The sequence below is a fragment of the Aquarana catesbeiana genome, linkage group LG02 (genome assembly GCF_042186555.1).
Source record: "Aquarana catesbeiana isolate 2022-GZ linkage group LG02, ASM4218655v1, whole genome shotgun sequence".
Lineage (NCBI taxonomy): Eukaryota > Metazoa > Chordata > Amphibia > Anura > Ranidae > Aquarana > Aquarana catesbeiana.
In genome coordinates, this window is record NC_133325.1 from 723,636,838 (window position 1) to 723,662,814 (window position 25,977).

The 25,977-nt window shown below is 42.6% G+C and overlaps 1 protein-coding gene across 4 annotated transcripts in view; it reads left to right on the top strand.

Moving 5' to 3' along the window:
- Window positions 1–25,977, top strand: part of GBE1 (1,4-alpha-glucan branching enzyme 1) — a 309,698-nt gene that overhangs the window by 46,883 nt on the left and 236,838 nt on the right. For all 4 annotated transcript variants that reach the window (XM_073617016.1, XM_073617018.1, XM_073617015.1 and 1 more), the window contains exon 3: window positions 7,752–7,921. In XM_073617016.1, coding sequence (XP_073473117.1) covers window positions 7,752–7,921 — 170 coding nt within the window. The remainder of the gene's footprint in view (window positions 1–7,751; window positions 7,922–25,977) is intronic.

A 25,977-nucleotide genomic window follows, 5' to 3' on the forward strand; every position in this document is an offset into this window, starting at 1 on the left:
CGAGGGCTTCAATGTCAGGTGAGTATTACATGAGCTAGTATGCTGTGCATATATACAGAGAGTCTGGGTATACAGAAGACAGGCTAGGGTAGTAAATATTTTCCCCCTCCTCTATGGTCTGCACTCACCTGCCGTCTCCCCTGCTCAGGAGCTCCTGTGAGAAAGTTCCTCCTGACTCTATGATATGGGCGGAGCAAGGAGGAGACTCGTTCTCACACTGATCTCTGGCTGTCAGTGAACCACAGATTGCAGACTCTGTGAGAGTGCCGTGGCTGTTCAAGACAGTGCAGTGCCAGGCAACCCGCAACACTCTCACGGTAGGACCGGCCCTGGACTCATTCGGGGGTCTAGCCTCAATAGCCAACCCCGGATGACGCCACTGCCTCTGATGCTTTGGAAGCATATATATATATATATTAATTATAATATTTATTATTTTCACTGGTGAAGGTAATCGCCGGTTGATAAAGAAGATATCTGAATCATCATTCAAATATCACCGCTCAAAGCCGACCTAGTCATATGACATTGGGCGGGTGGGAAGCCGTTAAAGTTCATGTGCTTGTAAAGGCAGATGTCCCAATACTTTTGAAAATATAGTGTGATATATTTACAGTATCTCACGAAAGTTTTTGTTTTTTAACCCCATCATAGCAGGTGATGCAAAAAGCATGCTGCTACTAAATGTCTTATACTGGCCATACACGTATCAATTTTTGGACAAGAATATTTGTACGAATATTCTTTGTACATTCGATGAAAGAACGAATGTCATTTAAAAATGCCACTTGCTTTTAACATTCAATTTTAAAATGAATGTAATTCCTGAACGAAAACCAAATACACTGTCTGAAAATTTGTTTGAGAAAAGTTTTCTATTCTGCTCCCCACTAATGATTAGAAAATTAAACGTTCCTAAAATGAAAATTCTCAAAGGAAAAGTGTGTTTGTGTATGGCCAGCATGAGTGACAGCAGGCACAGGTAGCTAGTATCAAGCTACCGATCTATGACAAGGGGGTCTGTCCTGCATACATTTTTTTTTACAATCCTGCCTGAAAATCTGCAAAACACAATGTTTTAGATCTTTTAATTTTTTTTTTTAATAAAAATGTTGATCTCTGAGTCTGATGATATGTACCAGATTCACCCTGTTTTCTGTCTGTCATTCTCCATATAGCTGGTTAATCATAATTCAAGAATAAATTGTGTTTTTTTTAAACTTTACATAACAAAATTATACACCACACTTTTTTTGAGGTTTTTATCCAGTTAATCGAAACAATCGGCCAACTAATCGTTTAAGAAAATAATCATTAGTTGCGGCCCGACATGTAATTAGGGAGCCACACAGCAATAAAAACCTGACAGGGATCCCTCCCCTTCCCCGTTTTTAATGAGATGGAAAATTGCTACGGCTTGGGTTCCAGTTAATGTATCTGCCCTGGTGAGTAAGTGCTAATAAAAATGAACAATAGCAGTTAAGTCATTTTCACTCCTCTGTAAAGCGTAAATCTGGACCAAAGCAATTGTACGCTTCTGTCTGAGTGTACACACGTGTACCATGCCCACATTGTCCTGTCTATACAGATTTGTTGCGCCTAAAAGCAGAAAACACGTTGCCTCATTTTAACTTGTCCTGCTTGTAAATCAATTGGACTGATTGCGAAATGCCTTCTGCTAAAATTGCAAAACCTAAATTAGAAACCACGAGAAGAGGTAATTTTGTACAGATTGATTTTCGCCCACATGAATGTCCTGCTTGATTCCAGGCCAAGTTGCCTAAAAAAAGAATAAATTAATTGTTATAGTGTTCTTTGCTGAAGAAATTCCTCTTCTAGATTGTGGTTTTGTCCATGAGAGGGCTTGTATGCCAGGGATCTTGCAGATTTCAGTTTGATGGTAGTGGTATGCTAAATTAGTGACCCAAACATTAAACTGTCAATACAATAAACCGCTGGACCTACTGAGAGGCGGGAAGGCTAGAAGCACCAGGCTTGTGTGTGTGTGTGTGTGTGTGTGTGTGTGTATATATATATATATATATATATATATATATATATATATATATATATATACACACACACACACACTGCATCCGGAAAGTATTCACAGTGCTTCACTCTTTTTTTTCCCTCATTTTGTTATGTTACAACCTTATTCCAAAATTGATTATATTAATTATTTTCCTCTGAATTCTGCAAACAATACCCCATAATGACAATGTGAACGAAGTTTGTTTGATATCTTTGCAAATTTATTAAAAAGACAAAAAATCACACATACATAATTATTCGCTGCCTTTTCTCAACGTTGACGCACCTTTGGCACCAATTATAGCCTCAAGTCTTTTTGAGTATGATGCTACAAGCTTGGCACACCTATTTTTGGGCAGTTTTTCACATTCTTCTTTGCAGGACCTCTCAAACTCCATCAGGTTGGATGGGGAGCAATGGTGCACAGCAGGTCCGACAATACGCATAAAAGTTCATTGATAAAAACTGCATGGGAATTCCCCACAGGGGAACCAAAATTTTATTAAAAAACTGGCGTGGGGGGTCCCCCTAAATTCCATACCAGGCCCTTCAGGTTTGGTATGAATATTAAGGGGAACCCCGGCCGAAATTAAAAAAAAAATGGCGTGGGGGTCCCCCTCAAAATCTATATCAGACCCTTCAGGTCTGGTATGGATTTTAAGGGGAACCCTGCACCAAAATAAAAAAAAAATGGCGTGGGTCCCCCCAAAAATCTATACCAGACCCTTATCCGAGCACGCAACCTGGCAGGCCGCAGGAAAAGAGGGGGGGGACGAGAGAGCGCCCCCCTCCTGAACCGTACCAGGCCACATGCCCTCAACATTGGGAGGGTGCTTTAGGGTAGCCCCCCAAAGCACCTTGTCCCCATGTTGATGGGGACAAATGCCTCATCCCCACAACCCTTGCCCGGTGGTTGTGGGGGTCTGCGGGCGAGGGGCTTATCGGAATCTGGAAGCCCCCTTTAACAAGGGGACCCCTAGATCCCGCCCCCCGTGTGAAATGGTAAGGGGGTACAAAAGTACCCCTACCATTTCACAAAAAGTGTCAAAAATGTTAAAAATTACAAGAGACAGTTTTTGACAATTCCTTTATTTAAATGCTTCTTCTTTCTTCTATCTTCTATCTTCTTTCTTCTATCTTCCTTCGGTTTCTTCCTCCGGTGTTCTGGACCGTTATCTTCCTCTGCGGCGTCTTCTTCCCTTCTTCTTGGGCCGCTCCGCATCCATGATGGGAGGCTCCCGCTGTGTGACACTTCTCGTCTTCTGACGTTCTTAAATAACAGAGGGCGGGGCCACCCGGTGACCCCGCCCCCCTCTGACGCACGGGGGCTTCCCTGTGGCATTCCCTGTGACGTCAGAGGGGGGCGGGGTCACCCGTTACGTAACCTCTGCGGCCGTTTTTAAAACTTTTTTTTTGCATTGATCCATGTCCCCTGGGGCAGGACCCAGGTCCCCAAACACTTTTTATGACAATACCATGCAAATAAGCCTTTGAAATTAGCACTTTTGATTTCTCCCATAGACTTTTAAAGGGTGTTCCTCGGCTTTCGAATTTGCCACGAACACCCCAAATTGTTTGCTGTTCGGCGAACTAGCGAACAGCCGATGTTCGAGTTGAACATGAGTTCGACTCGAACTCAAAGCTCATCCATAGTCATGGCAAAGGCTGGCTGTAAATACTTATGTATATGTGATTTTTTTTTATTTTTACATTCACTTTAACTGGTCTGCGCAGATTCCTGACCTCAACTCAATAGAACACCTTTGGGATGAATTAGAGTGGAGACTGCGAGCCAGGCCTTCTCGTCCAACATCAGTGCCTGACCTCACAAATGTGCTTCTGGAAGAATGGTCAAACATTCCCATGAACACACTCCTAAACCTTGTGGACAGCCTTCCCAGAAGAGTTGAAGCTGTTATAGCTGCAAAGGGTGGGCCAAATCAATATTGAACCCTGCGGACTAAGACTGGAATGCCATTAACCACTTGCCTACCAGGCCAATTCTGACATTCTCTCCTACATGTAAAAATCATAATTTATTTGCTAAAAACATTTCACACAGAACCCCCAAACATTATATGTGTTTTAGCAGAGACTCTAGAGAATAAAATGGTGGTTGTTGCAACTTTTTATCTCGCACGGTATTTGCGCAAACAAAACAGTAAAGTTAGCCCAATTTTTTTGCATAATGTGAAAGATGTTACGCTGAGTAAATAGATACCTGACATGTCACGCTTCAAAATTGCACACGCTCGTGGAATGGTGCCAAACATCTGTATTTGAAAATCCCCATAGGCGAAGGGGAAAAATTTTACAGGTAACATGTTTTGAGTTACAGAGGAGGTCTTGGGCTAGAATTATTGCTCTTGCTCTAACTTTCGCAGGGATACCTCATGTGTTTGAACGTCGTTTACATATGTGGGCGCGACTTACTTATGCATTCGCTTCTGCGAGCAGGGACAGGGGCGATTTAAAAAAAAAATATATATTTTTATTGTTAATTTTACTTTTATTTTTCTAGTTTGATGCTTTCTTTTTACATTTTTTTTATCACTTTCATTTCTATTATAAGGAATGTAAACATCCCTTGTAATAGGAATAGTGTGTGACAGGTTCTCTTTACAGTGAGATCTGAGGTCAAAAAGTCCCCAGATCTCACCTCTAGGCTGGGAAGCCTGAAATTAATAAAAACAAAACAAAACAAATCTGGCATCCAAGCCGAGGCGGCGGCATTTTTTCAAATGCAGAGGCCGGGCTTGATGTCATAACATCGTGCCCGGCCTCTGAACGATCATAGAGACTTTGTGAACCATCTGGCCCGCCGGGAATTCTCTATGGTCATCATCTGGTGCCGGTCGGCTCCTTCTCCAGTTCGCTAATCACAGGGGCAAGCCGGGAGAAGCACCAGAGGGCAGTGGGAGGGGACGTCCCCTCCCGCCGCCTTTAAGAACAATCAAGCGGCTGAACCGCTGCTATGATTGTTCTTATGGTGAAGAGAATCGCTGGCTGAAAAAGAAGATATCTGAATAATGCCTGTAACTGCAGGCATCATTCAGATATCAACGCTCAAATCCGACCTTGTCATATGACGTTGGGTGGGTGGGAAGTGGTTAAACTTCAAGTGCTTGTAAAGGTAGACGTTCCAATATTTTTGACAATATAGTGTGATATATTAAGAGTATCTGACAATAATGAGTACACCCCTCACATTTTTGTAAATATTTTATTATATCTTTTCATGTGACAACACTGAAGAAATGACACTTTGCTACAACGTAAAGTAGTGACTGTACAGCTTGTATAACAGTGTAAATTTGCTGTCCCCTCAAAATTAACGCAACACACCAATAATGTCTAAATCGCTGGCAACAAGAGTGAGTACACCCCTAAGTGAAAATGTACAAATTGGGCACAAAGTGGCAATATTTTGTGTGGTCACCATTATTTTTCAGCACTGCCTTATTAACCTTCTTGGGCATGGAGTTCACCAGAGCTTCACAGGTTGTCACTGGAGTCCTCTTCCACTCCTCCATGATGACATTACAGAGCTGGTGCATGTTAGAGACCTTGCGCTCCTCCACCTTCCATTTAAGGATGCCCCACAGATGCTTGATAGGGTTTAGGCCTAGAGACATGCTTGGCCAGGCCATCACCTTTACCCTCAGCTTCTTTAGCAAGGCAGTGGTCGTCTTGGAGGTGTGTTTGAGGTCGTTCTCATGTTGGAATACTGCCCTGCAGCCCAGTTTCCGAAGGGTGGGGATCATGCTCTGCTTTAGTATGTCACAGTACATGCTGGCATTCATGGTTACTTAATGAATTGTAGCTCCCCAATTCCGGCAGCACTTATGCAGCCCCAGACCATGAAAATCCCACCACCATGCTTGACTGTAGCCAAGACACACTTGTCTTTGTACTCCTCACCTGGTTGCCGCCACACACGATTGACACCATGTGAACCAAATAAGTTTACTTTGGTCTCATCAGACCACAGGACATGGTTCCAGTAATCCATGTCCTTAGTCTGCTTGTCTTCAGCAAACTGTGTGCGGGCTTTCTTGTGCATCATCTTTAGAAGAGGCTTCCTTCTGGGACGACAGCCATGGAGACCAATTTAATGCACTGTGCGGCATATGGTCGAAGCACAGACAGACTGACCCCCCCCCCCACCCCTTCAACCTCTGCAGCAATGCTGGCAGCACTCATACATATATTTCCTAAAGACAACCTCTGGATATGACGCTGAGCACGTGCACTCAACTACTTTGGTCGACCATGACGAGGCCTGTTCTGAGTGGAACCTGTCCTGTTAAACCACTGTATGGTCTTGGCCACCGTGCTACAGCTCATTTTCAGAGTCTTGGCAATCTTCTTATAGCCAAGGCCATCTTTATGTAGAGCAACAATTCTTTTTTTCAGATCCTCAGAGAGTTCTTTGCCATGAGGTGCCATGTTGAACTTCCAGTGACCAGTATGAGAGAGTGAGAGTGATAACACCAAATTTAACACACCTGCTTCCCATTCACACCTGAGACCTTGTAAAACTAATGTCACATGACATCGGGGAGGGAAAATGGCTAATTGGGCCCAATTTGGACATTTTCACTTAGGGGTGTACTCACTTTTGTTGCCAGCGAATTTGAAAATAATGGCTGTGTGTCGAGTTATTTTTAGGGGACATCAAATTTTCACTGTTATACAAACTGTACACACTACTTTACATTGTAGCAAAGTGTCATTTCTTCAGTGTTGTCACATGAAAAGATATAATATATTTACAAAAATGTGAGGAATGTACTCACTTTTGTGAGATACTGTACCTCCTTAGACCCAATCTGTCAAGACAGTTTGGTCACTTGCTGACTTGGCACCATCCATTGGCCGTTTCTCTCTTCAATAAGGCACGGAAGTTGAGTCTGATGCAATTTTACGTCTGACATGCAGTACAGAGGATATTTTTCTAGTATTTTGAGGCGTAAGGAGACCATGACTTTCCTAACCCTGTCTCTATGAAGAGCAAACGCTGACTGAGCGAACATTGAAACAGAAGGGGCTAGCTGGGAGGGGTGACTGAGGGATATACCAAATCCAATAGGTAAACACATTGTAGTGGCCTTCAACCACCACTAGATTTTGCATTCTCCAGTTTTAGTGAATCAACCCATGACTCAACTACAGAGTATTGTTTTTTCGGTGCTAGCCATTATGACTTTGGAAGAAGAGCTCCAGGCAAGTTATAAAATAGGCTAATTAATGCAGCTAGGTATTCATTAAATATATATTTTGAAATTCAACAGTATAAGTACCCTGATTTGACTTATCAGACTGTTGTAATCACCTATACAGCATTACTCAGACTGAAAGAGGGAACAGCAGGTTTAGGAGCCAATTAGACGTTGTGCTGACAAGAAACTTTCTGATAGTGGAAACAAATGGAGAGATGAACTCATCAGTCTGCTAATGCTCTTTCATTGTCCAGGAAGGAATCTGGGGGTGGAAAGCGGGCACCACTGTACTCTATATCTATAAGTGGTGTCATCCACTTGGCTGTGATATCTGCTATGGTTAAGTACATCTCAGTATGGAATAAAGGGAATATTAATGCTTTTGAAGGTAAAATTTCAATATGTGCATCTCATCTGTGTATTCACTTTAATTTTGGCTGATTTTAAGGATTCATATTTGAAATTGTCTAAAATTAACTGTAATTGTCTTTGTAGGTACGCTTTGTTTGAAGAACGTTTGAAAAATATTGAGGGATTTGAAGGTGGGCTGGAAAAATTCTCCAGAAGTTACCAATCTTTTGGCATCCACAACAAGCCAGATGGAGGGATCTATTGCAAAGAGTGGGCCCCAGGAGCAGAGGCTGTTTTTCTGACTGGTGAATTCAGTGAGTATTTTTCATAAGAAGGATAAAACTCAAGATGGTTTATTCTACCTCAGGAAAATGTATTTATTTTTTATTTTTTTACTTTAGTTAAAGCATATCTAAACCCAAAAAAAGAAAAATGTTACATGTTTCCGCTAACCAGTTCTTTAAAATGTGGCTGCCTTAAAAGAGAAGTTTGGGCTTTCAAAATAACAAACATACATAGACCTAGGTGGATGCTGCATCTGTTCCCCACCACCTCTACACTGAGAGCTGAGTGATCAAAGACTGCTGATCGCCCAGTTCTTGGTCTTCAGTGAGCAGAGAGCCAGTGACTGCCAGTCACTGGCTCTGTGCTCTGCCCCTCCAGCACTCACTGGAGCGCCATGTGTAGAGGGGGAGGGAGCAGCTGGATAAGGCTCTCAGTGGTGTGCTCAGATGCTGAGCCAGCTGCCGCTAAGGCATCTGGGTGGATCTTGACATTAAAGCCAGGATCCCTTTAGAGCCTGGACCGGCTGAGTTACGCTGGACCGCTGTTGGCTGAATCTGGGTCACAGGGTGCAGAACCAAGTGCACTCCTGTGACTCATGGGAAAAGTAGGGTCAGAAGAGCTTTGGACCTACTTCTATAAGTTTATTTTTTGTCCTGCTTTACTGGTGTAGCATTTACTTCTGGAATCCATCTGTCCTTAGCTCAGGCATGTAGACAGGAGGGTGTGCTTAGCTGAGAAAGCCCCTCCTCCCCTCTTTCAGACGAAAGGAAAAAAAAAGGCCTATGAAGATTCCTGGGATCTATGACATTATTTTGGCCTAGGCCAGAAAACAGGGAGCAACTGAGGAAATGTAAAAAAGTTTTAAATAAATATCTACCTTCCTGTCTATTTACTGATGCTAGCAGCATAACAAATAAAAATAGGTAAAGCGGAATTTTACCCATAACAACTTGATAAACATAATCGCCTTTTAGCAAGGAACAGGCATTCCAAAATGAGTGTGTGCTGTAAATTGCCTCCAGCATTGCTCCTGTTTCTTCTTGCTGGAGGCTGCCATTTTGCTGAAGCCCAGAGCCCCTGAGAAGAAATAAATCATAAAGCAGAACTAAACCCATGATTTAACAGTTTCATAAAACTGTTACATTCCTGGAATGCCGAGATTACTAACAATCACATTTGCTTGTGTCCTCAACCAAACTGTCAAACCATCAAATGGCTCGTGTCATAAGTGATCACATGTGCAGCACCATGGTATGTGCAGATCACACAGAAGCAGCCTCCTTGGCTGTAAAGGATGGAGGAGGGTTTAATTCCACTTTAAGGCTATCAGCAAATCTGCCTCTACAAATTCAGCAGTGCCTAAGCAACTGAGCATGTGCAGAGCAGGATGAGAGTGTGTATTACTGGATTTTAAACAGTATAGGCACCTACTTTTAATGTTTTACATAGCTATACCTGCAAAAGGGGCCAGCCTGAAATGATCTAGCAGGACTTAATTTTCTGCCTGAAGTTCCACTTTAATGTTGATTGGGAGAATTCAGTTCCACTTTATGACCAACTGTAAGTTGGTGTACAGTGAAGGGCAAGGTGCCTGTTCATATATATATTGTAGCCACCACTACTTTCTCTCTGCTGCTGGTTGTTAAGGATGCATTCGGCTTCACAGCCACCTAGCAACCAGTGCTCATGCAGTGAGAGGAGCCTGATGGGGAAGCTGACACCATCAGATCTGCTTGCTCCTTGTGATTGGCAGTGGGCAGATTCTATAGCTAATAGCAGGCTATCTGTTGGCTAAGGATCTGCCCGCTTACTGTTGTCAATCACAAGGGGGTGGAGCTTATGGGAAACTAGTGTCTATGAATCCCCATCAGGTTCCGCCCACCCAGATACAATACTGTATCTTGATGGTTGGAACCTGATGGGGATTAACACACATCAGTTCCCCAAGAAGAAGGGAAGCTGCACTGAGGGCGAAGTGCCTTTATGGACAAATCTCTTCTCAGTGCCCCTTCTTACTCGGTACATGCACCAGATTCATGTACTTGTTTACAACAGGTACATGAATCTGTTGCCCACACTGACATTTGTCGAGTAGAGGCCAGTTATAATTCTAAAGAGATTTATAGAATGCATTAGGGTAAAAAAAACTTTTGACTTTAAAACCACTTTAACGTCAGGTTTGACCCATCGAGGGTAAAAATAAGTTAGTATTGCCCTGTTTGAGGACCTTGAAGCAGTGGCTGAATGGTCGTGTTTTGAGTGTTTAATATTTCATCAGGTACAGTTGTGCTCAAAAGTTTGTATACCCTGGCAGAAATTGTAAAATTTTGGCATTTATATTGAAAATATGACTCGCCATGCCAAAAAACTGTCTTTTATTTAAGGATAGTAATCGCATTAAGCCATTTATTATCACATAGTTTTTTGGATCCTTTTTAAACCATAATAACAGAGATCACCCAAATGGCTCTGATAAAAAATTTACATACCCTGGAATGTTTGGCCTTGGAACAGACACAGAAAGTGGCACACACAGGTTAAAATGGCAATTAAAGGTTCATTTATCACCTTTGTGGCTTTTTAAATCACAATTCGTGTCTGTGTATAAATAGTCAATGAGTTTGTTATCTGTCACTTGGATGCCCTAAGCAGGCTTGACACTGAGCCATGAGGAGGTAGAAAAGAACAGTCAAAAGACCTGCGTAACAAAGTAATGGAACTTTATAAAGAAGGAAAGGGATATAAAAAGATACCCAAACCCTTGAATATGCCAGTCAGTACTGTTTGATCCCTAATTAAGAAGTGGGAAATTCGGGGCTCTTTTGATACCAAGCCAAGGTCAGGTAGACCAAGAAAGATTGCAACCACAACTGGCAGAAGTATTGCCCAGGATACAAAAACCCACAGGTAACCTCAGGAGAAATACAGGCTGCTCTCCAAAAAGATGGTGTGGTTGTTTTTTAAGGAGCACAATTCAACGATACTTGAACAAGAGCTGCATGGTTGAGCTGCCATAAGGAAGCCTTTACTGCGCCAATGCCACAAAAAAGCCCAGTGAGGTATGTCCAAGGTGTTGTTGGGCATATTGTAATCAGGCTTTTTTGTGGAACTTGTGCAGTCTTCTTTCTGGCAACTTGACCATGCAGCTCTTTTTTAGTTCAAATATCATCATATTGTGCTCATTTAAAAATAACCACAACATCTTTTTCCAGAGCAGCCTGTATTTCTCCCGAGGTTACCTGTATGTTTTTCTTTGTATCCCGAACAATTCCTGTGGCAGTTGTGGCTGAAATCTTTCTTGATCTACCTGACCTTGGCTTGGTATCAAGAGACCCTTAAAATTTCCACTTCTTATTAAAAGATTTTACAGTACTGACTGGCAAATTCGAGGCTTTGGATATCTTTTTATATCCTTTCCCATCTTTGTAAAATTTCATTACCTTGCTATGCGCATCTTTTGACGGTCCTTTTCTGCTCCCCATGGCTTAGTATCTAGCCTGCTTAGTGCATCCATGTGAGAGCTAACAAACTCATTGACTACACACACACAAATTAGTATTTAAAGCCACAAATGTGGGAAATTAACCTTTTAATAGCCATTTTAACCTGTGTGTGCCACCTTCTGTGTCTGTACCAAGGCCAAACATTCCAGGCCATGTAAACTTTTCATCAGGGCCATTCGAATAATTTCTGTTATCTTTCAATACTGTAACATAAACATAAATGAATTGACACCCTGTGACAAGTCACTGTGAACATTAGTGACAAAAGTGACACAAATTAAAGTCCATAAAATAATCCAAATTTTGACTCTGTGACTTCAAAAATATCTTTCTATAGCAGTTGTAATATTCCAAATCTTCCACCACACTGCATGTGAAAGTGTCTCCGCCCCCCATTAAGAAACGCACTCACCAGCTTTAGTTGCCTTGCACTCTCATGCTCGGCATATATACTTTTACCTTCAAAGGGTTAAATCATCCCACTGATATCCAACCGTGCATACGGAAAAAGATCTCTCCACTGGGACATTAAATTCCGACTAAGCAGGAGCTGTAATCTGTTTCGTGGGACAACACCCACTTCATCAGGAGATGGCCAAAGTTGGTTTTTGATGTATATCTGAATCCTAAGCACTACAGCCAACAGAGTTCAAGCAAAATCATCCGTAAACAGGGTTAGTCAGGTCAGATAGGAGACACCAGAAGAGAAATCAAAGGGCAAGCTGGGTGAGCAGGTCACGACAGGTGGAGGTATTCCCAGGACCAGCTGAACAATCAGTCAGGCTGAGTAATTGTTTTACAACCCTATATCCAATTCACTGAAATGTGGCACTTTTTATCACCTGGGTTATTATTCATTGTCATAAAGTCTACCTTTTGGATTGTGTATAGGTTCATTGGTATCCCCTCAATATAGCAATAATTACATTAGGCTTTCAGAAAACCTGTCTGGTATTCTCTAGTCACATGGGGTTTGATTTATTAAAACTGAAGAGTGCAAAAGCTGGTGCAGCTCTGCATAAAAGCCAAACAGCTTCCAGTTTTTTTTTAGTTAAAGCTTGAAGTGGTTGTAAGCCTAGGTTCACATTGGAGCAATTTGTCATGCGATTTTAGAGATCAAATTGCATGACAAGTCACAGCCTATTGGAGGCAATGGCACTGTTCCAATCAGTGCGACACCGGTTTTGTGGCGCCACACCGATTTGCAAAAGTAGTTTCTGTACTACTTCTGCCGATTTCAGGTGCGACTTCAATAGACATCTGTGCATGAAACCAGACAGATGTCTATCAAGTAGCACCTGAAATCGCGATGACCTTGCTACTTTGAAATTGCGCTACTTCAAGTGAAGTAGCGCAATTTCAAAGTGGCATCAATGTGAACCAGAGCTTAACAATGAACAATTAATTTATGAAATTTGACCTAGGCACATATATCTGTAATGTTTACTTCTCTCTCCCCAAAGCTCTGAGTGCTGTTTCTTTCTGCTGCTCTGATCCTCTGTTATCAGCAGAGTTACTTTTGACAAGTTCTGCGACACATAAGATAACGGCAGCTGAAAATTTGTTTCGGGAGGGAGCTTAGAGGTAGATAAGCAGAGAGAGCTTGTCTATGCAGCATACAGTTCTGCACGTTCCTCTGCCTACGTGGAGTGGGGGAGTGTGTCTTTCCTCGAGTCAGTTCTCCTCAAACTCCACACCCACTGCTGGAAAAGGAAGAAAGATTTCGAACGCGATGTGTGCATTCCAAAGAGTGTAGAAAGGGAAAGACAGCAGATATGCATGTAAAACCAATGTAGGGAGATTTGTTTCATCTCTGTGTATCATCTGAGGCTATTCACTTCACTGGGTATAGGAGAAGGTTTACAACCACTTTAATTAAACAAGCTAAAGTTAGAAGCATTATTGGCATGTACAGCTGCTCTAGAATTTGCACTCTACAGTTTTAGTAAATCAACTCTATCATGCCTAGGCAACTCGCTGTATTCCTGGAGCACCAGATGGTGAAAAAAAATCTGACAGGGGTTATAACCATCCCTTGCTCTATCAAATATGAAAAATAAAGTGTTGCCTAGAGTTCGACTTTAACACCAGCCACCTCATTTTGCAGTCAACCACTAACTCCACTGTAAAGTTATTTAAGTGGGATCTGTATAAGCCTGAAAATGTGTTGGATATTGAACTTAAATAAAGAGCTACTGTACCGTATCTGATTGTTTTGATCCATTCCTTATTGTATTTATGGCTTTCATCCAAGGTTCCTCAGTAGCTGATGGCCCAATGGGAAGTATAACAACCTAACGTACTTCACAGGGGCTACAGTATCAAGCATCAAAACCGTTTAAGGTCCAATACCACTTCCAAATCTATTTGCCTGTTTATCAGGGTGTCCGTATTAAAAAATTCCTTATAACTACCACTTAGATTCGCATTTTTAGTGTTTTGAATCTGAGTAATGATACATCAAAGAGAGAAAGAGAAAGTTGCACAGAACAGGCTTCAGGAAATCCTGTAGATACATCCCTTCCACATGCCAGGAGCATTGTACAACCTACTTGTAATCAATTTCAGAAGACTCAAATTTCAGCATTGACATTGTTTCGTTTTTTTTCTGGATAGCATTAGAAATTCACGAATTACTTTTTCTTCTTGCGTGGAATTGTTCTTTAATACAGAAACATTTCTACAACCTACCCATTCTTTGGAATATCGAGGGAAGGGTGTCAAGGTTTTGTTCTCTTTGAAGCTCGGTAAATTTATGAAAATAATTAAGTAAATGAACCTTAAATAATATAGATATTTTGGTGTTCTGATTTTCACTCTTGTATAGATTATGGTTCAACAAACTAACATTCTGAATTATTTTCAAAGGAAGTATGCAGTTTCTTTATGGTTTTAAATTAATCTATTGGACAATACTGTCTAGAAAATTATGGTAAAAAGTATTCATATTCTGACTTAGAACCATGTGTTGTAGACTGGAAGAAATATGCTCTGTGAAGTCATAGAAACTTTAGTTTGCTGTAATTATTTGAAATGAACTCCAATGTAACAGTTTTGTGATTATTCAGTTTTCTATTCTCAAAATTTTCCCTGATATGAGGATGAGATACATCAGTAAACACCAAAAAACATTATATTAATGGGGTTGTGTTGGAGTACAGTTTTACATTTTTGATTTTATGTGATAGAGTGAAAAGGGATTGTGCATGATGCTTGTCAGAAAAAAGTTAATATATTTTATTGACTTTTATAAATTGTCTTTTTCATATTTGATTTCTGGGAGTGATAAACACAGATAATTAGGCTATAATGTAACATGATATAAGGAAATGCCACGTCTTCACACTATTGGCTGACCTCTGTGACACTTGCTATGCCATTGAGACTGCAGTGTTTTTGCACGCCTCCCTCTGCTTTCCTCTTTGAGTCAAGTATTATTGCCTACGACAATTCAAAAAACGAATAGATTCTGTAAACACAAACGTAGAAACCGTAATGTGTTAGTGTAAAAGTTTTACTGCAGTATTAAAGGGTAACTCCTGTTTCATAGAAAAATATAGCAAAAAAAATAAAAAAAATAAGACATGTTGTAGTTTGAAGTTGGTAAAACTTACCTTTCCCTGCACCAATGTCATTTTCTGTGCAATCTGGCAACATGGAAGCGTTGTGTACAGAACACCTCCAAAAACGTAATTTCCTGCTTGTGCAATTCGTTCACTGAATTTCCCAGACATCTACGCCAAGATAAAAGTCAGGTTTTAGGCATCCTCTTTGATAGAAATACAAGTTTTTAATAAAATACTCCCTAAACAAGCTTGCCAAATGTACAATTTTCTTGTTCAATTTCCTTTAGCTCTAACTTCAACTGTGTAGTGCAGGGGTCTGCTTGATTGCATACAAATTGAAAGTATTTAGGTTTCATCGCCTATTACATGGTTTTAGTAAATCTAAAGTAAAATTGTACAAGAAAATAGTATAATGTATGGCCAGCCTTGGGATAACCATGCCTAAAGGGATGCAGACACTACAGCTTCCCTCATTAGAAGACACAATATTCATCAGCTGCCCACAGTTAAAATGGATGCACCCAGACTTAGTGGGGGGAGATTTCTGCAGCATATTTGGCAAGTACAGAATCACAGTATCTCACAAAAGTGAGTACACCCCTGACATTTTTGTAAATATTGTATTATACCTTTTTATGTGACAACACTGAAGAAATGACACTGATTGTACAGCTTGTATAACAGTGTACATTTGCTGTCCTCCCAAAATAACTCAACACACAGACATTAATGTCTAAACCAATGGCAACAAAAGTGAGTACACCCCTAAGTGAAAATGTCCAAATTATTTTGACACACATTATTTTCCAGCACTGCCTTAACCCTCTTGGGCATGGAGTTCACCAGAGCTTCACAGGTTGCCACTGGAGTCCTCCTCCACTCCTCCATGACAACATCATGGAGCTGGTGGACGTTGGAGACCTTGTGCTCCTCCACCTCCTGTTTGAGGATTCCCCACAGATGCTCAATAGGGTTTAGGTCTGGCGACATGCTTGGCCAGTCCATCACCTTTACCCTCAGCTTCTTTAGCAAGGCAGTGGTCATCTTGGAGGTGTGTTTGGGGTTCTTATCATGTTGGAGTACTGGCCCTGACGCCCAACCTCCGAACGGAGGAGATCATGCTCTGCTTCAGTATGTCACAGTACATGTTGGCATTCATGGTTCCCTCAATGAACTGTAGCTCCCCAGTGCCGGCAGCACTCATGCAGCCCCAGACCATGACACCCCCACCACCATGCTTGACTGTAGGCAAGACACACTTGTCTTTGTACTCCTCACCCCGTTGCCGCCACGCTTGACACCATCTGAACCAAATAGGTTTATCTTTGGTCTTATCAGACCACAGGACATGGTTCCAGTAATCCATGTCCCTAGTCTGCTTGTCTTCAGCAAACTGTTTGCGGGCTTTCTTGTGCATCATCGTTAGAAGAGGTTTCCATCTGGAACGACATGCGACATGCCATGCGGACCAATTTAATGCGGTGTGCGGCGTATGGTCTGAGCACTGACAGGCTGACCCCCGCACCCCTTCAACCTCTGCAGCAATGCTGGCAGCACTCATACGTCTATTTCCCAAAGACAACCTCTGGATATGACGCTGAGCACGTGCACTCAACTTCTTTGGTCGACCATGGCGAGGCCTGTTCTGAGTGGAACCTGTCCTGTTAAACCGCTGTATGGTCTTGGTCACCGTGCTGAAGCTCAGTTTCAGGGTCTTGGCAACCTTCTTATAGCCAAGGCCATCTTTATGTAGAGCAACAATTCTTTTTTTTTCAGATCCTCGGAGAGTTCTTTGCCATGAGGTGCCATGTTGAACTTCCAGAAGTACATCTTCGCCAGCACACCATGGATCAGCAGACAAGGTTGTCCAAAAAAGGTTTTTTAATCGAAAATGGTCACATCACAAGGGGGGTGCAACGTTTTGGGGCCGCGCAGGACCCCTTCAAAGGCAAGTGATGGGGTGCACAGTGAAATACAACATATATATAGTGGTCACCAATAATGAGAACAACAAGTGCAGAGTGAGAGAAATAGTCCCCTCCCCTCCCATTGACGTCAATCTGACGTCAGAATCCCGCCAGGATCATTTAAAAATAATAGTTTGTATAGATACTGTATAATCATAACAATACTGGCAAGCCTACAATGATATAATACCAAGTGGCGTAAGTAACTATCATAAATCGTGTGCGATCGGCAAGGATTGCCGATTCCGCCCGCTCGGGGTACACTGTTGTCTATGACCCAGCGACTGTCAGTCAGCTGGAGGTCCAGGGAGCCAATAGCATGGCGCCGCGTGTGTAGCGCATGCGCCCGGCTCGCTGGCAACCACTGGATACGAAGGACCCCTGGCATTGGGGCAGCCGTCGTCACGGAAACCCGTGACATGCGGCCGACGCCACGTATGGTAACCAAGGGGAGGAGGGAGCGAACGGGGAGAGGAGAGAGGGAAAAGGAAAAGCGAAAAAGCGGGGAAGAGCAAGTATAGGTGCTGAAAGAAATAGCGTGTAGGTGAGGAGTGAAGGAAAGAGATGCCATGACAAGAACAAAGGAATAAAGCAAAAAGGAAAGAAAAGTAAAATAGAACGGAATAGAGCGTATGAGAGCGACATGTTAAAGCAAGCATGTCAGGGTAAAAGAGGAAAAAAACATACAAGGGGGGAAGGAAAGAAGAAGGGGAAAAAAAAGAAGGGGAAAAAAAAGTGGGGGAAAAAAGGGGGGGGGGAAGAAAAGAGAGGAAAAAACAAAATAAAATCAAATAGATGGAATATAGTGAATAAAGCACAGTGTGCAAGGGAATATAGGACAAGTAACAGTGCGTAGGGCAGGGAACAATATTAACAATAAAAAGGGAAAAGAAAAGGAGAAAGGGAAGAAAAAGGAAAGAGGGAGAGAAGGAAAAAAGGAAGAGAGAAAAAAAAGGAAAAAAAGGGGAAAAAAAAGGGAAAGAAGGATAAGGGAAATAACCAAAAAGGGGGGGGGGAGGGACTAAGAAGAAAGGGGGGAAAGGGAAACCGAGGGGAAGGGGAAAAAAAGGGGGGGAGTGCGGAGAAGGTGCAAAAAGGAGAGGTGGGTTGTTGGGGGGGGGGACGGGGGAGAGAGGAGAGGAGGAAAGGGAAAGAGAGACTCTGGGAATATCAAATGTGATTGCCAGCGGGAGCCCGAGGGCTAGATAATGCCCAGTAAATGTAGTTTAGCTGGATAATGCCCAAAATTGTAGTTGGGAATACGGTACCAGACTCATTGTCATAAATACAATAATACAAAAACCAAAAACGGTCAGAGTGCCCGCTGGATGATTACCACTGATAAATGCCAGATGTATAAAAGTAATGAGAAAGCAGAAAAAGATCCCCAAAAGGGAGAGTAGTACCAGGTATATATAAACATACAAGGTAAATAAACATCCGATGAGTAATTGCTAGACCAATATCAAGATGATCAAGATTGCACGTTTTACATCATACTGATAACCATATCCTGGATGGAAAAGAAAACATACATGTGAGACAATCATCTTTCATCAATAAAGCATGTAAACGACAAGTTAGTATTGAGTCCCCCAGGGTGTACCGTGCCCAAGGTATAAATCCAGTAGGCCTCACGGCGGAGAAGTAACAGATTTCGGTCCCCTCCTCTATGGGGAGGTTTGATGTGCTCAATCACCATCCCACGGAGCTCATGTGTTTGATGTTTAGCTGTTACAAAGTGTAATGCCACCGGTTTGTTGGGATCAGCCTGTTCACCCTTTTCGGTTTTGGTCAGGGCGACCCTGATGTCGCTTCTGTGTTTCTGGAATCTTTTCTTAAACGGGCCAACAGTCTTACCCACATATGATAATGTACAGGGGCATTTCAGCACATATACACAAAAATCGGTATTGCAGTTATAGTATTCACGTATCGGGTAACGTTTACCCATACGTGGGTGTGTGAAATGTGTGCCGCAGATGAGTGAGTTGCACACATTGCAGTTGTAGCATCTGTAACAACCTGTTTTTAGCGAGATTTTGGGTAATGTTTTGATGTACTTATGTCTGGGATCAGCTTGTATGAGATGGTCACGCAGCGTTCTACCCCGTTTATATACTATCATGGGCCTGGCCTTCGTAGTGGGTCCCAGGGATCTATCAGATAATAGAATATTACGGTTGTGTTCAATGGCGTGTTTGATTATGCCAGACCCTTGATTGAACGTGTGTACGAACAATGGACCGGTGACAGGGTTGGGGGTTCTGATCCGTCTTTTCTGGGCTTTGTCCAGAGCTTGGTCAAGTACCATCGTGGGGTACCCGCGCTCCAAGAATTTGTTATACATAATCTCGAGTTGCTGTTTTTTGTCCTCCTCATCGGAGCAAATGCGTAGTACCCTGGCAAATTGCGAGATGGGTAGATTTCTGCGTAGGTGTTCGGGATGTGCACTCTGAAAGTGGAGCAAGGTGTTTCTATCAGTGGGTTTTGAGTATAAGGATGTTGTGATGGTGCCATGGTTGTTGGTGATGAGCACATCAAGGAATGGAATACGTTCACAGGAGAATTCGGGATTGAATACAATTCCTGGAAAAATACTGTTCAAAAAGTCTGCAAATGTACTGAACTCATCACTACTTCCTGACCAAATAAGGAAAATATCGTCGATGTACCTCATCCGTTTTATAACATGCTTGTGAAAGAGGGGGGATGGGTAGATGTGTCGTTCTTCAAGGTAACCCACGAATAGATTGGCAAACGAGGGTGCTGCTGAGCTCCCCATGGCCGTGCCACGTATTTGTGTGAATGTCCTTCCTTCAAACTTAAAGTGGTTATTAGTAAGAATAAATTCAAGACACTCGAGGATATATCCACATGGTACCTCAGGGAGGTTATGTTTAGTACAGAAGTGTTCAACGGCCCGCAGGCCGGCAGAGTTTGGTATACAAGTGTATAGGGAAGATATATCCATTGTAGCAAATTTCCAATTGTTCTGAAAGGTATGGAAGGGTCTTAACTTCTCAAGGAAATCACTCGTATCACGTGTGTAGGCAGGTAAATCTTTGACAATGGGCTGCAAGTAGAAATCAATGACTTGAGCCAATGGTTGAGTGATGGCCCCCGTACCGGATACTATGGGTCGAAACTTCAATGGTGTGGTGCCTTTATGGATCTTAGGTAATCCATAGATGACAGGCATACGGGGGTGGTCATTATAAAGGAAATTGGCCACTTCATCGGTCAGCCAACCGCCCGATCGCCCTATGTTGATTAGATGTAATAAGGTATTCTTGGCACTTTCAGATGGATCCCTACTCAATACTGTGCAGCTAGTGGAGTCGGCCAACAGGGAGAGCATGCCCTTGCTGTAATCACTGTAATCCATAATGACAATACTTCCGCCTTTATTGGCGGGTTTGATAATAATGTTCTTATCATCTTTAAGTGATTTGAGTGCAGCAAAGTCATCGGAATTCAAATTGGTGTATGTTCTATTTGAGTTTTTGTGGGACACATCGTGTTTAATCGTCCTGATGTAGTTCTCAATAGAATGAAAATGTCCAGGAGGTATGAATTTGCTTTTCAATCTGAAAGGAATCGGTGTGGTTCTATCAGCTGTGGTCATGGTGGGTGTCCCCGGTTGTGAGAGTTCTTTGCCATGAGGTGCCATGTTGAACTTCCAGTGACTAGTATGAGAGAGTGAGAGCGATAACACCAAATTTAAACACACCTGCTCACCATTCACACCTGAGACCTTGTAACACTAACGAGTCACATGACACCGGGGAGGGAAAATGGCTAATTGGGCACAATTTGGACATTTTCACTTAGGGGTGTACTCACTTTTGTTGCCAGCGGTTTAGACATTAACGGCTGTGTGTTGAGTTATTTTGAGGGGACAGCAAATTTACACTGTTTTACAAGCTGTACACTCACTACTTTATATTGTAGCAAAGTGTAATTTCTTCAGTGTTGTCACATGAAAAGATACAATAAAATACTTACAAAAACTTGAGGGGTGGACTCACTTTTGTGAGATACTGTATATGAAATAATATGCAAAGTGGTTGGAGGGAAGCTTCAGATTGGCAAAGATGTTTTTATTACAAATTATGTGAGCAAACTGCAGTTCCTCATTAAGGTGCTCCAAAATCCAAAAGAAATTGCCATGTGCCACCACACTTGTGCTCCCCATCATCCCCCTGCAATGTCATCTATGTACATTCCAGGTATTTTAACAAACTTTGTTGCAGATTTCTACCTTTTGTTATTCTGAAGAAACCCCTGTTTGTTCCTCTGTGCCCATGTGGGAAAGTGCGTCTAATGGGAGTGGTTTCATGATTATCAATTAGCTGTGGCATCTGCAGGGCACTAATGAGGAAAGCTGGTGTGCCTGCATCCCTTTAGGCCGGGTTTACACTGGTGCGACAAATGCTTCGACATTGGGAGCTCATGTCGCATAACGTGTGAAAATCAATGTTTCCCTATGGGAGCTGTCTTAACTGGTCTGACACAAGTCGGTCCCTGTACTACTTTGGTCCGACTTTGATCCTACTTCAGCCCATTGACTATCATTGAAGTCGAATCAAAGTCGGATTGCCGTCTTGCATGATCCGACTTTGGCATGCGACTTGTGCTCTGATGATCTTGAGGGGGAACTCCACGCCAAATTTTAATTAAAAAACTGGCATGGGTTCCCCCTCCAAGAGCATACCAGGAGGCCCTTCGGTCTGGTATGGATTTTAAGGGGAACCCCCCTACGCCGAAAAAAACAGTCCCCCCAAAATCCATACCAGACCCTTATCTGAGCACGCAACCCGGCCGGTCAGGAAAAGGGGTGGGGACGAGCCAACGCCCCCCTCCTGAACTGTACCAGACCACATGCCCTCAACATGGGGGGTGGGTGCTTTTGGGGAGGGGTTTGGGCGTTGGTTGTCGGGGTCTGCGGGCGCAGGGCCCCCCTCCCCCAAAGCACCCACCCCCCATGTTGAGGGCATGCGGCCTGTTAGGTCTGGTATGGATTTTGGGGGGGACCCCTATGCCGTTTTTCGGCGTAGGGGGTCCCCCTTAAAATCCATACCAGACCGAAGGGCCTGGTATGCTCTTGGAAGGGGAACCCATGCCTTTTTTTATTTAAAATTTGACGTGGAGTTCCCCCTCAAGATTCATACCAAACACAGCGCCTGGTATTGGCGGGGATCCAAGTCGGATCCCTGTTCATTGAAAGTCGGAGGTATGTCGGCTTCAAGTCGCAAGGCAAAGTTGGATCCAAAGTAGGGCGGCTGACGTGACGCACCGGTGTGAACCCAGCCTCAGACGTGTTCTCTTTAGGGATTATCTCACCAAAAATGACATTTTTGTTGCAGGGGATGCCTGAAATCTGACTTGCATCTTAGTGTAGACTTCTGGGAAAATCATGAGCCAATCACGAGCAGGAAATGACATATCTGGGGGGGTTCTGTACACATTCTGGACAAAGGGACTGAGGACACAGATTCCCCAGTCCTTGTTTTATGCACAGTTATATGGGATTGTGAACAGTGCCAGCAGCATTTCTATAGCAAATTTTTTAGCCCATTCTGAACACACATAGTAGCTCGCAAGGCTCTTTAGCCACTTCAATACTGGGCACTTTCCCCCCATCCTGCCCAAGCCAATTTTCAGCTTTTGGCGCTGTCACTTTTTAAGCCCTTCCTGACCAGCAGATTGGCTCCCCTGGGCAAACCGTCGTAGCTATACGTAGGCTTGCCTTTTGACCACTAGGGTCTGTGCACACGCCGCCGGAGGCATGACAACGGAGCCGATGCGCGTGCCCCATCGGTCGTGATGACCGTCAGGCACCTGCGATCGCTCCACACAGACAGAATGGAGATCTGTCAATGTAAACAGACAGATCTCCGTGCTGTCAGGGGTGAGGAGACCAATCTATTGTTCATACCAAGTATAAACATTGATTGGTCTCCTCACCCAGGCAGTCCCATCCCCCCAACAGTTAGAATTTCTCCCTAGGTAACACATTTAACCCCTTCCCTGCCAGTGACATTTACACAGTAATCAGTGCATTTTTATAGCACTGATCGCTGTATAAATGCAAATGATTCCAAAAATGTGTCAAAGGTGTTCGATCTGTCCGCCATAATGTTGCGGTCCTGATAAAAATCACCGATCACCGACATTACTAGTAAAAAAAAATAATAATAATAAAAATGCCATAAATCTTTCCCCTATTTTGTAGACGCTATAACTTTTGCGCAAACCAATCAATATACTCTTATTGCGATTTTTTTTTTTTTTAAATCAAACAGGGTTTTATTGAATATTTGCTGCATACATAAAATGATTGCGGTAGCATATTGACATTGTATCAGTGTAACAGTTATCATGACTTGAATAAAGACAACATTAAGTATAAACATGTCTAACCCGTGTTATTATTCCAATTATATATATATATTTAACTTGCATAGATTAACAACCCATACTTATATCTATTAAATCACTCTGTGTTTATATGATTATGCTAGACACAGGTAGAGGATTCTTGAAGCCATCTGTCCCAGATCTTGTTATACTTAGCTGGACAACCTCTATTAATGTATATACATTTCTTGTATGGTAATGTATTATTTATCTCCACCTTCCATTCCACTACCCCGGGAGGCACCCTCCTCATCCATTTCCTGGCTATGACTTTTCTTCCTGCAAAGAGTGTTTCGGATAAAAAGGTTTTGGTGTATTTGTCTGCTGTGTCTGGAACTATGCCCAAGAGGCATTGTTTAGGGTCTAGAGTCAGAGGGGGGCCCATTGTATCGTGTAAGAATGCTACAATTTGCTCCCAGAAGCCTTTTATCTTAGGGCATGCCCAGAGTAGATGAAAAAAGGTGCCCGTCTCTCTCTCGCACATCTGACATGTGACAGTTTGTGTACGCTTGTATCTGGCCACTCTGAGGGGTGTGAGATATGCCCTGTGTATAATGTAAAGCTGTGTCAACCGATCAGAGAGTTTAGGAGATACAGTTTTACAGGCCTCCAATACCTCACCCCACTCCTCATCCTCCATCAGTCCTACCTCTCTCTCCCATCTCGGTTTAATATCATATGCAATTTTAGTAGCTACAGGGGTTAAAAGTAAGTTGTAAAAGGCTGAGATCAATTTGTGGGAGTCTGTGCTTTTAATTATAGCTATTAGAACATTAGATGCAGGGCCAGGATAAGAGTCTGGGAATTGTGATTTTATCGCATGGCGAATTTGTAAGAATCTAAAGAACATCTGATCCTGTATTGTAAATTCTTCCTTAAGTAGGTCAAAGGTTTTAAGTTGTCCATCTTTCAATATATGGTGTAGGTAGAATATTCCCTGTATGGACCATATGAAAGTGTCATTTATTTTATTAAGCTCCTGAAGATTTTTGTTGTGCCATAGTGGCGTGTAGTCATTAAACTGTGGAATGTCAAGTCTGGAAACTGCCAAGTTCCATATTCTCCTATAGTGGTGCAGCATGGTGTATCTTCTTTCTCCTAGTTCCATCCCGCCCAAATCCGCTGCTATTGCATATATCGGGTCTTTGGTGTATTGCGCCCATTTCGGGCATATGAGTTTGAGGAATCTCTCGCTGTCAGTTTTGTCTAGATGGAAAAGCTGGGATAACTGTGCTGCGATGTAGTATAGGTTAAAATCAGGTAGGGCCGTACCCCCAAGATCAGTTGGGTTTTTAAGGGCTTGCCATGTTAATTTATGCCTATTATTGCCCCAGACAAATGACTTTAAGAGGGATTCTAGAGATTTAAAATGTTTTAGTGGCAAGTAAACAGGGGTGTGCCATAAAACATAAAGTATCTTGGGTAATAGGATCATTTTGATTAAATTTATACGACCCCAGACTCCTAATGGTAATTTGGACCAGACCCGTATTTTATTTTTAACTATGGATATGAGAGGCTGTATATTTAGGGAGACATAGTCTGCAGGGGATCTGGTTATGTGTACCCCCAAATATTTAATAACATCTGTTCTCTGCAGCGGGAGACTGGTTTGAGATTCTGGGGGCGGAAAACTGTCAATTGGTAGGATTTGGGATTTATCCCAATTAATTTTCAGACCTGAAAATTCTCCAAATTGTTCTATCATGCGGAGTGCATTGCATAGTGAAGGGCCTGAATCTGCTAGATATAATAATGTGTCATCCGCATACATGCTAATCTTTTCAGTCAGAGTGCCCATTTCTAGTCCCTTAATCTCTGGATTTGCTCGAATAGATATTGCCAGGGGTTCTGCCGCCAGGGCATATAACAATGGGGATAGGGGGCAGCCCTGTCTTGTGCCTCTGCTGAGGTAAAATAATTGAGATGCCCATCCATTAGCTACCACTTTGGCCCTAGGTGCCTGGTATAATAGTTGGACCCATTTGATGAATTTTGGGCCAAATTCATATCCCTCCAAGCATCTCCATAGGTACCTCCACTCTACCGAGTCGAAGGCTTTTGCTGTGTCTAAGGTCACTACAACCCGTGTACCAACTTCCTCATGTGTAGCTTGTAGATTAATGTAGAGTTTCCGTAAGTTGAACGAGGTGTTATGTCCGGGCATAAACCCAGCCTGATCTGCGTGTATCAATGTTAATATTACCTGATTGAGCCTGATAGATAGTACCTTGGCTAATATTTTAATATCAACTTGTAGGAGTGATATTGGACGATAGGATTCTGGTAATCCCAAGTCTTTTCCAGGTTTAGGGATGAGGACTATGGTGGCCTCTGTCATAGATGGGGGTAAGGTTCCGATTTCAAATAGATGATTATATAGCTGTAATGATTTAGGGGCTAATACTTCACTAAATTGGGAATAAAATTCAATTGGGAGTCCATCCGAGCCGGGAGATTTGGATCTAGCAAAGCTAGCTATAGCAGTTAATATTTCGTCTACAGTAAGTGGTGCTTCTAGTAATTCTATCTGTTCTTTGGTTAGCTGTGGGAAAATCACCTTTTCAAGAAAGAGAGACATGGAACGGGTCTCATTGGGGACTGTCGTTGTATATAAGTCAGTAAA